At 44.7% G+C, this 15,841-nt stretch overlaps 2 protein-coding genes across 3 annotated transcripts in view; both read left to right on the top strand.

Annotated features, from left to right (window-relative positions):
* The window catches only part of LOC142590263 (uncharacterized), a 37,260-nt gene extending 24,257 nt beyond the window's left edge, over positions 1 to 13,003 (top strand). The window contains exons 7-8 of the mRNA XM_075702213.1: positions 5,401 to 5,735; positions 11,388 to 13,003. Of these exons, the coding sequence (XP_075558328.1) occupies positions 5,401 to 5,735; positions 11,388 to 11,600 (548 nt within the window). The 3' untranslated portion in view covers positions 11,601 to 13,003. The remainder of the gene's footprint in view (positions 1 to 5,400; positions 5,736 to 11,387) is intronic.
* A 413-nt stretch (positions 13,004 to 13,416) lies between these two features.
* The window catches only part of Gga (ADP-ribosylation factor-binding protein Gga), a 71,708-nt gene continuing 69,283 nt past the window's right edge, over positions 13,417 to 15,841 (top strand). For both annotated transcript variants that reach the window (XM_075702212.1, XM_075702211.1), the window contains exon 1: positions 13,417 to 13,517. In XM_075702212.1, the coding sequence (XP_075558327.1) occupies positions 13,484 to 13,517 (34 nt within the window). In that variant the 5' untranslated portion in view covers positions 13,417 to 13,483. The remainder of the gene's footprint in view (positions 13,518 to 15,841) is intronic.

Raw genomic sequence — 15,841 nt, 5'->3', positions numbered from 1 at the left:
AAACAGAACGATGCTTTAAGCCTTTATGCTATATAGAAGAGTGTTGTCAGTGGTGCATACAGGTACCACGCCAGAAGAATGTTTTCGTCCTGTTAAGTTTCGGTATTGAGCACAGAGCTTCTGGCTCGATGTCTCCAGCCGACACCGTATGACACCGTATTGCGCTTCGTCCGTCCACGTCCTGTCCTTCCTTAGTATCGTGTTTGTAAAACTGAGCGCAATATAACCATGACCGTATGACAGGCAGCAAGCATTATTTGTTAGATTAGAGCAGGAACACAGGACGAGGAAGAGGTTTGGCATGACACTCACTTTCTTTTGAGAGCATGGTCAGAGGATACAGACCGATGCAAGATTTTCGGTTCCATCACACAGGTATCACACGGGTAACGTAAAGCAAATGCAGTGTACACTTCGTTTCACCACAACTGGCAGCTAAGCGTGCCCATCTGTTTCTGTCCCCTCAAAGTGGACATGGCTATGTTATTGTTGCAAACTTGCTGATATTAACAACATTATTCATTACTGATACGGAAGAAACTGTTTCAATGCGCGTAATGTACTCACGAAAATAAAAATAATTGCGTTCTGCGCGTTCGGCTTGCTCCGCCGGCTGCCATTTTTGTTTTGGTGTCCCGCACTGACAGCAGCAGCTGCCTGCTTGTCATCCTGCAGCAAATACGGGATGAAAAAAGAAAATGTTTCTTTTCGTAGGAAATTTAACCCGCGTAATGATCACACCTCTGAACTTACGTCAATTTTTTTGACAAAAAAAAAGTGCAATCATTATGCGAGTAAATACGGTAATCGCCATCTTTTTGTACGCATATTTGTAGACAGTGCTCCAATTTCTTATCCCAATGTTTTAGAACTTCGCTGCCAACCCGTTGAGGAAGCATTTCACCTCTTCTTTGGCTTCATCGTCGCACCAGAAGCGTTGGCCACTCAAATGCTCCTTTAACTTGGGGAACAACACTAGGCGCGAAGTCTGGACTGTACGGTGGGTGGGGCATGACAGTCCACCCAAAGTTTGTCAAAAGTTCCTGGATTTGACGGGAGACGTGAGGTCGGGTGTTGTCGTGAGGCAGCATTACACCGGCTGCCAGTTGTCCTCGCTGGCGGTTCTGGATAGCTCGCCTGAGTTTTCTTAGTGTTCCTCAATAACTGTCTGAGTTGATTGTTGTCCCACATTCCTTGAATTCGATCAGCAGTATCCCCTTACGATCCCAGAAAACACTGGCCATGACTTTGCCAGCAGAAGGAGTTTGTTCGAACTCCTTTGCGACTGGTGACTCTGGGTGACGCCACTGTTTGGATTTTTGCTTCATTTCAGGAGTGAAATGAAACACCTACGTTTTGTCTCCTGTAACAATGGAGTCCAACAATCCTTCGTTATCTTCTTCACACTTTTGAAGAAACTGGCGAGCACAGTCAAGGCGTTTCTCCTTGTGGTCTGATGTCAATAGCCGCGGCACCCATTGAGCGCAACACTTGTGAAACCCAAATTTTTCAGTTAAAGCTCTTTCCACTGTACTGTAAGAACTCCCAGGAATCTGAGCTACAAGTTAGCGGATGGTGGTCCTTCTATTTTGAAGCACTTCGTGTTGGGCCATCTCGATAACTGCCTCCGAAACTGATGGTCTTCGGCTCCGTTCCTCATCATGGCCTTTTTTTTCTGACCGACACTAAACTGCCCACACCACTTTCGGACGTGTTGAACGTACATACACTTGTCGCCATACACCTCTGTGAACTGACGATGAATATCCACACGTGGAGTACCTTTGCCGTGCAAAAAGCGAATTACGGAACGAATCTCTCACTTGGCGGGATCAACAATGGGAACCTCCATATCGGACGGCTGCTGAGCCAAGAATGAGTGGCGCAGTGAAGCGCAGCTGCGGGAAATCGAGAGTGGGGGAACAGCCGCGCACAGCAGTGTTGCCAGATTTTGCCTCGCACCTTCCCGTGTGGCTGGTGCTCTTTGGGAACCTTATTTCTGGATCAACCCTCATACTTCGAATCATCAGTTCGAATTGAACTATTTCGCGATCCCCTTCGAGTTAGATACTATATTCGGGATCGATTGTACCTAACTAGCCCAGGTACACGCCCTGTTCTTACTGCAGCCGTGTTCAAAAGTTCCAAATGATGCCTGCGCATGTTATAGGAGCTAGGCGATTGCAGGTGACTTGTTCACGTTCCGATGTGTCAGCGAAGCTATTGCAACACGTGTACTCGGATATGGATCAGTGGCTGTGCTTCCCTGCTGCCAGCACAAGGTGGCAGGTTCAATTCTCGGCCGCTGCAGCTGCATGCCAAATGAAGTGGAATGAAAAAATACGCTTCTGTATTTAGTTAGATGCACGTTGAAAGCCTGGTTTTTGAAACTGTGGTGTCTCGTAGCCGGTGTGTTGCTCTCTGACGTGAAAACCTCATCACTTAATATTTTTACTGCACTTTATGATCACAGGTACTAAATTACTACGAACCTCTGCATAGTTTTATGTATGTGCCAAGAAGTTTAAGATACAGTCGAACACCATTATAATGAAGTGACATATGACATGAAAAAAATGCCTTTGTTATATCTGATATTTGTTGCAACTGGTGAAGCTGATGTTGGCAAAAACACAAGGTTGAGGTTGGGTCTGTGCGAAAAAGACACGAGTCTATGTGATGCCTCCGATGAGCCAACAAAGGGGCTCTTGTTGACTTTGATGGCCCGTCAGCGACATGCCATGCCCATATGTGACACATGAGCAGCGCTAAATTACAAGCGTCCTTTGCACCATCATTAACGTGCAGCCATGTGGTTGACTTAGCCACACGAGGTCAGCACATTGGCTTGCTGACTGCAGGCCAGCCAAGCCAGGCTGTTAGCCACAACACATGCACACGTTGAGAATGTTCTGTTTCAAGTCACTTTACGAAGATGGCCTGCATGCATTAGTGAAACTATAATATGACATGTGGCAACCTGTGGGTTAAAAAAGAAAGTCGCTGTTGCTGAGTAGTTGACATTTTTAATACCCAGAATAATTTACTTAAAGCTGCCGAGAGAATAAATATACTGGCTTTGCCATAACCGGTATTGCCTCGGATCTTGAACTTGTGGTTCCGTTGTAGTAGTTGAACACTCATTGAAATACAGCGTAATCTCGATAAGCGAAAATTACTTAAACGGAAATACATCTTAAATGGAACACCATCCTCATGGTTGGTCGGTTTTGTATTCATGCAATTGTATTCACCTTTGTTTCTCAGTAAATGGAACTCCTGATAAATGGAACCGATTTCTGAGATCCCATGAGGTTCCGTTTAAAGAGAGTCCACTGTAATGTATAAGCAACCAAATTTTTTATTTACTTCATTATGCCTGTCAATTAGGTTGAAAGAAGGGGGAAAGAGTAAGCGGGGAGCGGGGCACAGCATGATTTGTAGCTCGGCTAGTAAGCTCGGTGTCAGCGCGATCGCTCGCTGTTGCCGGCTGGAAAAACGAGTGCATGCGACACTACCCTGTTGCCTGGGAAACGTGCATGTGGAGGGGTGGAAAGTACTGACAATGAAGCCCAAAAATTCTAGATGCACTGCAGAGTTTGGTGAAAGTTGCATGCCGTTTCCTGCCCTCATTCACGGGCCAAATGGATGGTGTCCAAATCCCACCCCGGCGATGCCTCTTTGGGTGACAGACACCGATCTCAAAGGTCTTGGTTGTGCTCGCGACAACATGCCAGAAGCGATTGCAGGAGTTGACATTACGTTGCGACCACCACGTTCCAAACACGGTGGTCACGACATATTTCTGGCTCCTGCAACCGCTCTCTGCACATGTCACCAGCTTGACCACATTCTCAGATTGTTGTCTGTTATCAGAGGAAGCCGTCACTGGGTGTGCATATTGGCTCCAGCGCTGGTTGCTCTCTCTGACACACGGCTTTGGTTGGTGCAGCAAAATGTGCAGACACACGCTCGGCTCCCAGGGAAGAAGGGCACTTCGAGAGGAGCAGGTGCGCCATAGGTGTCGGTTTGGGGAGCCTGCTCCTCTGGAGTAATGTCACGGTCTCTCCTGCAACAAGTTGTGCTACTCGGTGCAGCGACGAAGCGTGTGCCAAAATTCACTGACTCCTTTAATTGGAAGCCGCTGTAGCCGCTGGATTCGGTACTCACTTTTTGATGATAGCGCAGATTTGCACAAAATGTGAATTGTTAGGTCATGACTTTCCAGTAGTGTTTTCACAGTCTTCACAGTCAAGATTTCGAGGTACCCAGAGTCTGGCACAAAAGCTTTTCGAGGTAAGGTGTCAAAAATACATTGAGTTGACACCGTGGCAGGAGAAAATTTCGATATATTTAGAGATGTCAGAGTTCGGGAACAAAGGTTTACTCTACTTCAGTGGGGAGGCCTGTCCCAAAGACCTCCAGTTACCACTGTCCTTTATCAGTTATTGCCGTCGTATTAAATTTGCATTTTATTTCAGTGTGCGAAAATTTGCAGAAATTTCTTATTCTTGTCATTTCTTTCAATGTTGTGGCGACCTAGACTGAATTTTTCTTTTCTCAGCACACTCTTGTTTTTCTAGTATAGAGAGAGCATGATGCAGTGATTGCTCTCAGCCTCGCTTCTTCCTTAGAGTACCTGATAAAACATGTACTCATGTTTTATCGCTAACGTATATTGTTGCTTTACTATCTCTGAATATTGTGCCCGTGTTTTTTTTTTCTCCATCGCTTGTCATGTGGTCTAGTTCCTTGTCAGGTTCTTTTTGGGGAAGGCTAGTTTGGTTATCTAATCTAGCCTGAACTAACCTTTATGTGTCATCTCAAAACTGTATTGTCATGTCCAAAATGGTTCAGGAGAATTAAACACTGCCGAATGGACATGATTTGCCACGATCTATTAGCATTACCCAGCATCTTAGGTCCAATGCCCGGCCCTTCAAAACAGCGGCGGGTTTTGGATTTATTGTTCAAATACCTATCAGCAATTGGTGTAATAGGAAAGCTTTAAATATTGAACATTTCATATACAAAAGCCTAAATTTACTCGCCATGTCACCTGTAAATATTAGTATCAGGTCCACTTGCACATTTCATATTTATTTTTATTCTCTTTTTCTCCCACTCTCCTCTGGAATCTTTTAATCCCATTCCCCATCCCTGTACAGAGTAGCATGCCAGCGATTATATACACGCCGGCAAAATTCTCTGTTTTTGTAATAAAGAGTCTTTCTCTCTCTCTCTCACAGAACAAGCATGTCCACCATCCGTACATGACTCATTGTATGTACATACATTCCAGTGATCGCTAGTGCCTGTGCGCATTCAAGAATATACTACACTATTTGTTAGGCAAGTACAATCTCACCAGACATGTGCAACTTTTTTTTTTCATCACAGAAAGAGACTCGTCAGACTCATCAACAGAATCATCAGAATCGGAGGAGTCCGATGCTGGCATGTGGTCCCTCGACGATTGGGACGACGACGACGACGACGACGACGACAATAGCAATGACAGCAGCGATGAGTATGTCCGCTTCAGTGATGACTGCAACAGTCGTGTGAGTAACAGTTCAATTGTGGAAACGGAAACCAAGGACAGTGCTAGGTCAAATACCGAGCGGGACTCAAGCGCACAGCCGAACAGGGCGGCCAGCAGTGCAAGCTATGAAGCACAGTCGGAACGGGGGAGCCCATCAATGCTTGTATCCCTAGCCACATCATTGGCTCAGGTGAGCAGCAACCATTCATCACTTCTTTTGTTTATAGTCTATATTGTGTGTTTTGTTGTAAGTGGTAGATATACAGTCAATGACTGTCTATTTGGCAACTGATAATTCGGACATTCTTGATTATTCGGGACAGTCCTGTGGCACTGCCACTAGCCCCGTAGACTTAATGGAGGAGAACCGAAATATTGGACACCTTACAGCGCATTGTGCGATAATTTGGCCTCTGACTGCGTGACCGTATGCTAATATGGCCACCGATTCGAGCTGAAGTAGCGATATTTTTGTTCCGAGACGACGCTGCCATGGCCGCCAGCGCAAACGTCGGCCGTGTCGTCCACACTTTGAGAAACCAAAACTAGTGAAGCTTAGTTGATGTGCTGATGGGAATTAGGTGCATGCATTGACTGTACTTCGGTCTAGCTGGAGTGACAGCATAGCAGCACCCAAAATACAGGTTGCGGTTTTGTAGAGATGCTTTCTGCTTGATTCTGTGCCACTTTTGTTATCCGCTGTCCATGGCTTCACAACCGTCGCCACATGCGAAGCGTTGCTCTGACCACTGATGAAGCGCATAAAGCGCGAAAAGGAATAGCATAAAAGGAATTGTTACTTAGCACTGGACGTTTCGACACAAATTGCGTGACTAGCACCGGATGCATCGATGGACGCCAGCCTATCCCCACTTGGATAAGATAGCGTGCTTGGCAGACTTTGCTCGTAGAAGCTTATGCTTTTTGCGCTAGTCTCGCAAAAGTAGGTTTGGCACCGTGCAAGAGGTGCCATTAACTCGTACACCAGTGTGTCTTGCTCTAGTTACACGAAAGATAGCATGCTTGGCTCTGTGGCAAGAATGCCGTTGCTCCTAGACACTGATGCGTTTTGCGTTGTAGTCATGTGAAAGTGAAAGTATCGCTGGAAGTGATGATTGGAGAAGACGGCACACCTTTGGCCACTTGTTAAATAAAGTTACTCATTTTTGGGCAAATCTGGTATGTTAGACTCTTGACTATTCAGCCATTTTGGCTGTCCCTGGCGAGTCCGAATTATTGGTCTGTGGCTTTGTATATTTCGGCACCTGCCAACAGTTGAAAGGCCTTGGTTGCTGTGCACTAGGGCATACATTGAGTATAAACGTAAGAAAATAAAGAAACCAAGTGAAATAACGGCTAAGGGAAACATTAGGACACTCAATTGAAAATAGTAGGTGTGTGCGAATACCAAATAGAGTCAAACCTCAGTATAATGAAGTTGTACTTGCAGAGTAAAACTTATGTCGTGAATTTTGTTAATTCAAGGTTTTAAAGTTTCAGCAGTAAAATCAACTTCACAAACTACCCTCCGTGGTTGCTTAGTGGCTATGGTATTGGCTTGCTAAGCTCGTACGAGGTCGTGGGATCGAATCCCGGCCATGGCAGCCGCATTTTGATGCGGGCGAAATGCGAAAGCACCCGTGTACTTAAATTAGGTGCACGTTAAAGAACCCCAGTTGGTCCAAATTTCCGAAGTCTCCCACTACGGCATGCTTCATAATCGGAAAGTGGTTTTGGTACGCAAAACTCCATAATTTAATTTAACTTCACAAATTCCCAGAGCATTTCTGGTAGATAGCATCTAAGCACTTATAAAGGTCAGGCCATAAAAGCACGGTTATAAAGACCAGCTTGCGCGATGCAGGTTGCGCTGAGAACAATGCATCGACGTGGCACATGACGTCCAAGATTTGTGTGTGTTGCATTGTCCGGCGCCATAAATCTTGGAAGCTATGGCTGACCGTGCTTAGTGCCTGTAGGTGGTGTCCACAAATTAAAAACAAAAGTGGAAAAAGATACGGATATTCGTCCTGAGGGAAAAGAAAGTCACAGTTTTGCCAGAAAGGGGGAGCATTGATAGCGACAGTGAAGAGACTGCTACGCGAAGTAGCAGTCTCTTCCGCAGGCAAATGTGCTACACCATCTTTCATTAGATTTAGTTCGTGTTAGATTTAGATTCATTCATGTTAGATTCAGATTTAGAATCATTAGATTTAGTTTGTGTGTAGGCCTGCATGTGCAAACCACGGTTTTCTGAAATTAGGATTCTTGGCAGAAGTAGATTTCAGACAGCAAGTGAGCTGATGGAAGCTTACTATATAAAAAAGAAAGGTACAAATTGCATTAGCGATACATCTATCGTGCTTTATAAATTGGAAAGTAGATTGTTCGGCCGCTGGGTAATGTAAATCTGTGAACAGCCAGCGCATGCGCGTATGTATGTATGTATGTATGTATGTATGTGTGTGTGTGTGTGCGTATGTATGTATGTATGTGTATATATATATATATATATATATATATATATATATATATATATATATATATATAGATACTCTTGGGTCACAGCCCAAAATTAAATCAGTAGGAAGTGCCGCCCATGTTGTCTTTATGTGCCTTCCTTTTGTGTATGTTCAATTGCGGCAAAAAACGTCTTTTAGCAAGCACCAACTAGGCCAACAAGCAGTTCTGTTGCAACATCACTTATTTTGAACCTCAATATAACGAAGTATGTTTATACAAGATTTCAATATAAGTAAATTTCACTGCTGCTGCGAAGGTATACCAAGACAATAAATGGAAACTTCTGTGGAAACAAATGGCAAAGTGGTTGATTTGCATGCGGCTGCTTGTAAATGCACCTCTCAGTTCGCGGACCAACCTTAGTGTAGTGCACTCTCCGGAGGCGACCTGTGTGTGTGTGTGTCCGTGTGTGCAAGAGCTAGAGAGAGAGAGAGAGAATCATTTCCCCGCCTACTTGGGTGACTGGGTAGTCTGTGGTCGACTGGGTCACACATCAGGCTGTTGTGCTGTTGGAACAGGGTTCGAAACGAACTGTCAAACAAACTTGGGTCACTTGAATATGTGGCAATGTGTACATAATAGATGTTTCATAATAATAATAATAATAATAATAATAATAATAATCTCTTTAATCAACCTCCTTTGCACCAACGTGTAGGATCACTGTAGTATCGCATATCACTGTGGACTGGGTATGCACTGCTCTTCAATAAACCTCTTTGACACCAACTTGGATAATAGGTATGTGCCACTGAAAATGTGCTCCTCTCCAATTACAAGAAAGATCTTTTAAATTTCTTCAATGCTGGGCAGAACCGAACCTGTATTAATAACCTGTGTGTTACCTGTATCTTATCTGTTTCTTAAGTACAGCAACTCGATGCTTTAGCAGGCTGCACCACAAATGCTGGGTATATGCCGCTCTTCAATGAACCTCTCAGCTACTTTGGTCACTGAGTGTATGCCACTGGGTGTGCAAAAAGCAAAGGAACACTTCTCGGCATTCGTACACCCCCCCCCCCCCCCCCCCCCGTCATGCCACACTTCTCCTCTCGGAGGCCAAGCGCGGACTTCTCGGCAACGCCACTAGATGGCGCAGAGTGTTCAGATACATAACTCATTTCGATGGTGGCAATACATTGTGTCACCAAATTGACTCATTGCTAAATCATTGCCATCGACAGTCATTGTAAGTTGGGTTCTGGCGAATTTTTTTCGCATTCAATTTTGCTTTTTCCAATTGCTCGGTAACTGGGAAAATATTGCTGCCCCTTCCATGGAAGAAAAGTCCATTGGCGACTGTACTTATTTGCTTAAAAGATCGAGTTTCAATATAACGAAGCAAATTGCCAGTTTTGCTGACTTCGTTGTATTGAGGTTTAACTGTACTTCTGTTGTATAGTGTCTATTGTGGCTTTTTAAACACGAATATAATATAAATATAATTTTTTTTTCTAAGTTTGATACTCTATATTTGGTCCTGCAATTAACTCGTACTGTAACTCATACTGTATCTTGTTCAGTGGCCCTGTGCATTTTTCCTTTGTCAAATTTAGTACCTGCAATTCATTTGGATAGCATCAGGTTAGGCCAGAAATGCAATTGAGCTCATGAATAGAACATCATTTACAGTAGCTGTACAGACATACCTCATTCCTCAAGCACCTAAAGTGAGACAAAGGTTTGGTTGTGCTAACAGAAATTTCGTGTTTAGAGCTAAAGGCTGTTGTCAGCTGAGACTGTAATGGTCTGCAGTAGGTTTTACATGTTGGAATTATGCCATGAATTCATCTTGTGTATGAGGAGCCTCCTGATTTTGTATATAGCAGCTGTTATATATGGAAGCTAAACTATAGTCTGCTAAAATAGACTATAGTTGATATAGAAGGAGGAGATGTGTTAGTTGCCAGGTCCAGAGACTGATGCATTTTTTGTGTTGTAGGAGCCAGATAATGTTGTTGTCCAGATTGCATGATTATGCGGATAGAGTAGTGTACTTCAGCCCAGGGATGAGTTACATGTCAGTATAGAGCAGTGGTTTGGCGCAGCTGTGTTTATTTGGAAGAGCTAACAGCTGGAATTTGTATAAACTGTATAAATATATTACTCGTTATTGCATGCGGATACTGTTGGTTTGGCTGATGTGGTTATGATGGCTAAAAGTGGAGGTAGGAGCATTGCGGCAGCAACGCTGAGTGTAACAGTTATCCATGACGATGAAGGTGGTGCTAGTGTGGCTTCTTAGATGCCTGTTTTTGGGCGGCACCGTAGTAGCTGGCTGCTGCCACGTGGAGTCTTCCGTTTTCTCGGCATATTCTGCCATGTCACTTCGTTGGGAACAACTTCAGTGCACGCTCAGAACAAAAGTAGGAATAGGCTTGGCGCAGTTAGTTGCAGTAAACATAGCACAGATCTAACTAACATACTTTTAATGATCTATGCGTTGACAAGGCTACATTTTCATGTGAAAGTAAAGAAGGTAAAGCTCAGTCGAAGCTACAACAAAAGATAGAAGAGAAAGGATGTGCTACTTCAAGCTTTGCTGTGTTCCATAATATGCCCTGACGAGGTGCTCTGTTTCTGTATTGTTTTCATATTTCATGTTTCCTCGGCGTTATAACAGACATATAAAGCTGAGTTTTTAATTCATGTTGTGTTTTTGTATCTTTTCCTGGCTACAAGAATAAGAGTTCATGCACCCTTTCACCACCCAGCGATCTTTGATGTGTACAAGCTATATGGAATTAATTAGAGAAGGCTTCTCATAGATTATCAATCCTGTGTAAACTGCATTTTGAACAGATGTTCATCGTTATACCCACGTTGTGAAAGAGAAGTAAGGTTATGGAAGGGCAAATTATTTATTTATGCTCATGATGTGTTAGTATGGCAGTGCAGATGAGGAAGTGAATAGCTCTCCATAAAATGAGAGCCAGTTGACTGTGTATCGCAGAGCTATTTATTACTCAAATTATTCAAAATTTATTATTCAGTGTTACAGGCAAGCAGAACAGTGGCAAGCTCCGTCCTTCGCAGTGCACAAGTAGACCGCTCTAAGTATCGTCGCTGCTGGCAGATATGCTGCCGCGCTCCACAGCTGTCAAGTGTTTTCACCTTCCCTTGTCACCATAAAGTATTATTTGTTTTTCATTGGTATCGGCAAAAAAAAAAAAAAAAAGGAAAAGCTGCTGGCGTGGTTTACCTCCTACCTTGAAGTGTATAACGTGGATGTTGTCTCTTCTTTTTTCAAAATTAAATGTGCACCTACTGAGTGTCTCAAAAGAGTGCGCTCCTTTAGTCTCGCTCGTTGACCTCGCAGGCGACGCGACCATGGTCAGTGGCATCGCCCGAATCGGCTGCGGCGCCTAGCGGCGGCCGCTACAACCTCCGGTCGCGGCGGTCGCTCAATTCGTCCAGCGACCTGCTACCGCCGCCACCCTTCGATTCACCGAGTCGACGACGACGACGAAACTTGGCTCTCCCCAGTCAGGCCATCGAACGGGCCGCCATCCTTTCGTCGGACGAAGATTGAATTGACGAGTTGTGCTGTGCCTTGTGCTTTAAGTTGGCTTCTCTGTTGGACAGCAGCGGTGCGCGGAGAAACATTGTCAAGCCCTTCAAAGCGAGGGATCCTGTGCTCACCTTGTGTGTTCATATTGTGCGGCGCGTTTTGTCTGCAGAGAAGCTGACCTAAAGAATACGCAACTCGCCCGTGCCTAGCGTGTGTTTCAATTTTCTGCCCGGTTCGAGAAGCGCTGTAGGTACATTGTGGTTCGAATTCTTCCGTACGACAAACATTTCACTCGGACCTCAGCGCATGAATTTCGATGCTTTTATAAATATTGTGACAAGGGGTTGGCTCACTTAGACCAAGTTGGGGCAATGTAGCCTCTGTCCGCACGCATCTCAGACTAAATCGGCACTGAAGAAACCGTCGGAGGGTGAGGGGAAGCCTACACCGACACTCAGTTTTAACCATTGGCACAAAAGCAAACTTCTAGGTATAGTTTTGTGTCCACATCATCTTATATAACTGAATGCGGTCAGGGAACTTGACATTCTGTGTACTGGACTAGTTTATTTGAAAAGCGGAATGATTTTCAGTTGTTGACGCAGCCTGTCTTAGACAAAACAGCTATGAAGACCAATAATCAGTTCCAGAAAATTACTACATTATGTACAACGTGTCTTATGACGCGACGAATGCTGCACACTTTTGCGTAAAATGTTAGTCACGTGCAACCTTTACTGTGGTGAAGCCGAACCGGGTGCTAGCAAAAAGCTTTGAAGCAATGCAAGAAAGCGTTGCTGCGAAGCCGCACTACAAGGCAACCTTATCGTACGATATTTGCTCAGACTTTGTCGAGTTTTTGGTGAGGGCAATGCGCACGGAAAAAGAACATGCCCTCGCGTTTACAGAGATCTTGCACGAAAAGAGTGTCTGCTTGTAAGGAACTGCCGTTGTAGTCGTAACGGGCACCTGTGTTCCGCGCGTAGAAAACAAGCTTGGTCTTTTTTTTTCTTTTCGTTTTTGTCTGTTCGAGCAAGTTCTGGGCGCTGTCTGAGAGCTGCACCTTTCAGTATGTGTGAGGAAACTTTCCTTTGCGGCTGTCCGAAACTTCGTGTGACTTGCATACGTCATTTTTTATTGCATTCCTGTTTTACTTCATTACGACTATATTTTATTTGTTGGACGTAGGTGCAGCTTAGCCTTTCGCATTCTCGTCGTAGAGAATGGGAAAGAGAGGAATTACGATTTTCAAAGCGCCGTTTGTTTCTTTCACCCGTACGCCACTTTTTGTGATGTGCCTATAATCGTACTTTTCTGAATCTGAACAACCACGTTTTGCAGCGATAGAGCGTGTTCTTTGAGTTCTCCGCTGCGCCAGAGGCGGACTTTGTTGTGCGAAATAAAGTGATCAATTGTTTTTCTCATTTCTGTTTGCGAAATGTTTACCGTTTTTACCGTTAATGCTTACCGTGTTATTGGCCATGACGCTCACGTCCAACTGCTCACTCCGTATATACGCCTGGTTAAATTATGTATTGTTCCACGGTTTATGCAAAAGTACATTTAGAACAAACCGTGTCAGAGCAGACTCCGTTTAAACTTACGTGATTTATCGTACTGGAAGCGCATGTGAACGCGTAGACAGAAGCTACCTACGTCAACATGGTAAGCACGCGCCAGGCTACCTGAAACGAGTGGAAGAGAACATAAGAAACATGTTGCTGTGTGCCACTACATCACCGCGTTGTAACAGAAATACGAATTTGAAGTACTGCAGCTTCGCATGTACGCTCGAGTATTCTCGTTCCTACGCTACCTGCGGAACGCGCAAGCAGCCGGCGACTCGCTAACGTAAAGCCGGCAAGCCAAGCCAATCCGACGCGATCCAATCCGTCTGTCTCAAGATGGACGACGACAGCTCGCTTGACACTCTGTTAGGTGAGTTCCATCGCCGTTACTGGCAATTCTGGTGCTATTTCGCATCCAAAACAGCTTTGCAAATAGCGAATCAGCTAGGGCCGATGAGCGGCGTAGGGTCAGCGCACCCGTGCGCTGCCAGTCGGCGGGCCGCGCCAGTGTCTGCCGTAAGCGTTGGAATACGGGCCGTTTTCGAAGACTGCTCAGCTGTGAATTTGGAATGCTCGAAATCTCGGCGCCGCATCGTATCGAAAATCGGTTGTGCTATCGGTATCGGGACACGTTTGACACCGGCGGGCCTGCCGAGAGAGTTCCAGGCGCGAACGCAGTGGTGCCGGGTCGGTCGCAGAACCCGAATTCGCTCTGCGCCAGCAACGATCTCGCGCTGTTCGGAACCAGCTCCCACCGCCAGTGCTCGACCACCGGCGATTTTTAGCAGCTGCCTAAGCCACGCATTTGCTGCTAATCTTGGCGCTCTAAGCGCACTGAGGCCATTGACTTTGTAGCACTGCTCCGGCGATCAGTTTCGATATCAAATAACGCGAAAGCACCGTTCTTGGTTTTAATTATTCGGCTACTACATCGGTGTTTGCTAAACTGTGTGGACCTTTAGTTGCACTGAGGCTTGTTCCGTGTTTCTCCGTCTCTCTTTTCCCCAACTGTACGGTGTTACAAGCGCATTAGCCTCTGTAGCTGTGCCCGTACGTCCGGAGCGGGTGCAGGTCTGAATGTTTGTGGATACGAGCTCTCTCACAATAGACGCAGGCTACTGACAGCGCTGTAAAGTACTTGTTTTGTGGCGATAAGGACAGAAAAGAAAAGGGGAAGAGAAAATGCTGACTGTATTCTAATAAATAATGTTTTGTTTTGTGTTGCCCATAATTTGAGGTCAAAGTATCAGTCGTGCGTACTGGCTTTCGGTTTTTAAAGTTGCCCTTGGAAACTCGAAAGTTTGTACAGGGACCAGTAAAGAAGGACGTTCCGATTATACAAAGAAAACAGTTGCTGACAAAAAAAAAAAAAAAAAAGAGAGAGGGGGCTTCCTGAAGTGTGTTGCTGGCAAGGACTTAAGTTGTCGCTGACCATCTTTTACGTGCACACTTTTGCTAGTGTTAAGCTGCGCACGTGAGCGAAACGGCAGAAAGTAACGAGTGCTTTTTTTCTTTTATGTTTGAATACCTGTGGGCTTTACCTGCTCGCTGCGCAACTATTTCCTCTAGTCTCTATGGGCATGCATGTCAAAACGGGACACCATGACAGGCGTCACTCTACTGCGACTGCAAATGACAGTGGAGTTGCTTTTACGTGCCGTTGCAAAAAGAGCGAATTTTTACGCGCACATTTTTGCTAAGCTGTTAGAGAAACGTTTAGTTTGCATGTGTGTCCTTTTGTTAACGCAAGGCTGCTGACAGTCTAAACTGTGGAACCAAGCTGTAATTTTACAGCAGCTTTTCTTTTTCCACTGTAATGACAATATTAATTAGAGCGATGTCTTTGTACTGTTTTCACTGTAAAACCAAAGTCCCTTTCACATCTGCTGACATTCATTCTTCAAATATTTCTCTGTAGACACATAAATGAGCTGCTGTACATTTATGTTCACTAAAACTCTGAACGCATTCAGCACATTTTCTGGTTTTGTTATCACAGTGGCTTTCTTGACTGTTGTCACAGTGGCTATATTTTTGTACTTTCAGCCCGCTGTGAGTGTACCCACTTTTACTGTTTGTCATACTCCAATGTTTGATTTCCGTTCTTGCTCGAGATTAGGTCATGCTATCAGATTGCTATATTGTCATGATTGTTGAAGCTCCTAGCATCGTTGCCCTGTCATTATCAGATGTACGTAGTGCAGGTAGCACATTCTGGCACTGTAGTCTCGGCTCCACTTTACATCCAACTACATTTCACAAACAACAAAGAGGCATGATATATGAATGCGCTATTTTACTCGTACATGCTCCTTTCTTTGTCCAAGCTTTCATGTGTGCTACTGTCTTAGGTCCGAGAATGAACGTTCTAGTCCAAATCAAGGTCTTGTAGTGCATTCCAGAACTGTTGCGCTGACTGACAGTTGATTTTAAGCCTCCCATCACACCCTGCATGTATTAGAGTGCCAGAAGTGTCCTTCAATTCATTAACTGACCTCTCAAGTCTTGTGGCTATGACTGCCTAGATTCGCTTTCTGTCATGAGCACAGGTTCACCCTGTACGGCTTCCATTTTTGAAGTTTGTCATTGCCTTTTTATCATTCAGCCCCCATTATTTCCACATGACAGCATTTCTGTGTTATTGCCCTTTCTTTGTCTCGTGGTGATAAGTTTATCAAATACTAATATACTAGG

Source organism: Dermacentor variabilis, chromosome 8 (genome assembly GCF_050947875.1).
Source record: "Dermacentor variabilis isolate Ectoservices chromosome 8, ASM5094787v1, whole genome shotgun sequence".
In the NCBI taxonomy this organism is placed as follows: domain Eukaryota; kingdom Metazoa; phylum Arthropoda; class Arachnida; order Ixodida; family Ixodidae; genus Dermacentor; species Dermacentor variabilis.
Note: the sequence above shows the minus strand (reverse complement) of the source record. Positions and strands in the feature narration are given on the sequence as shown.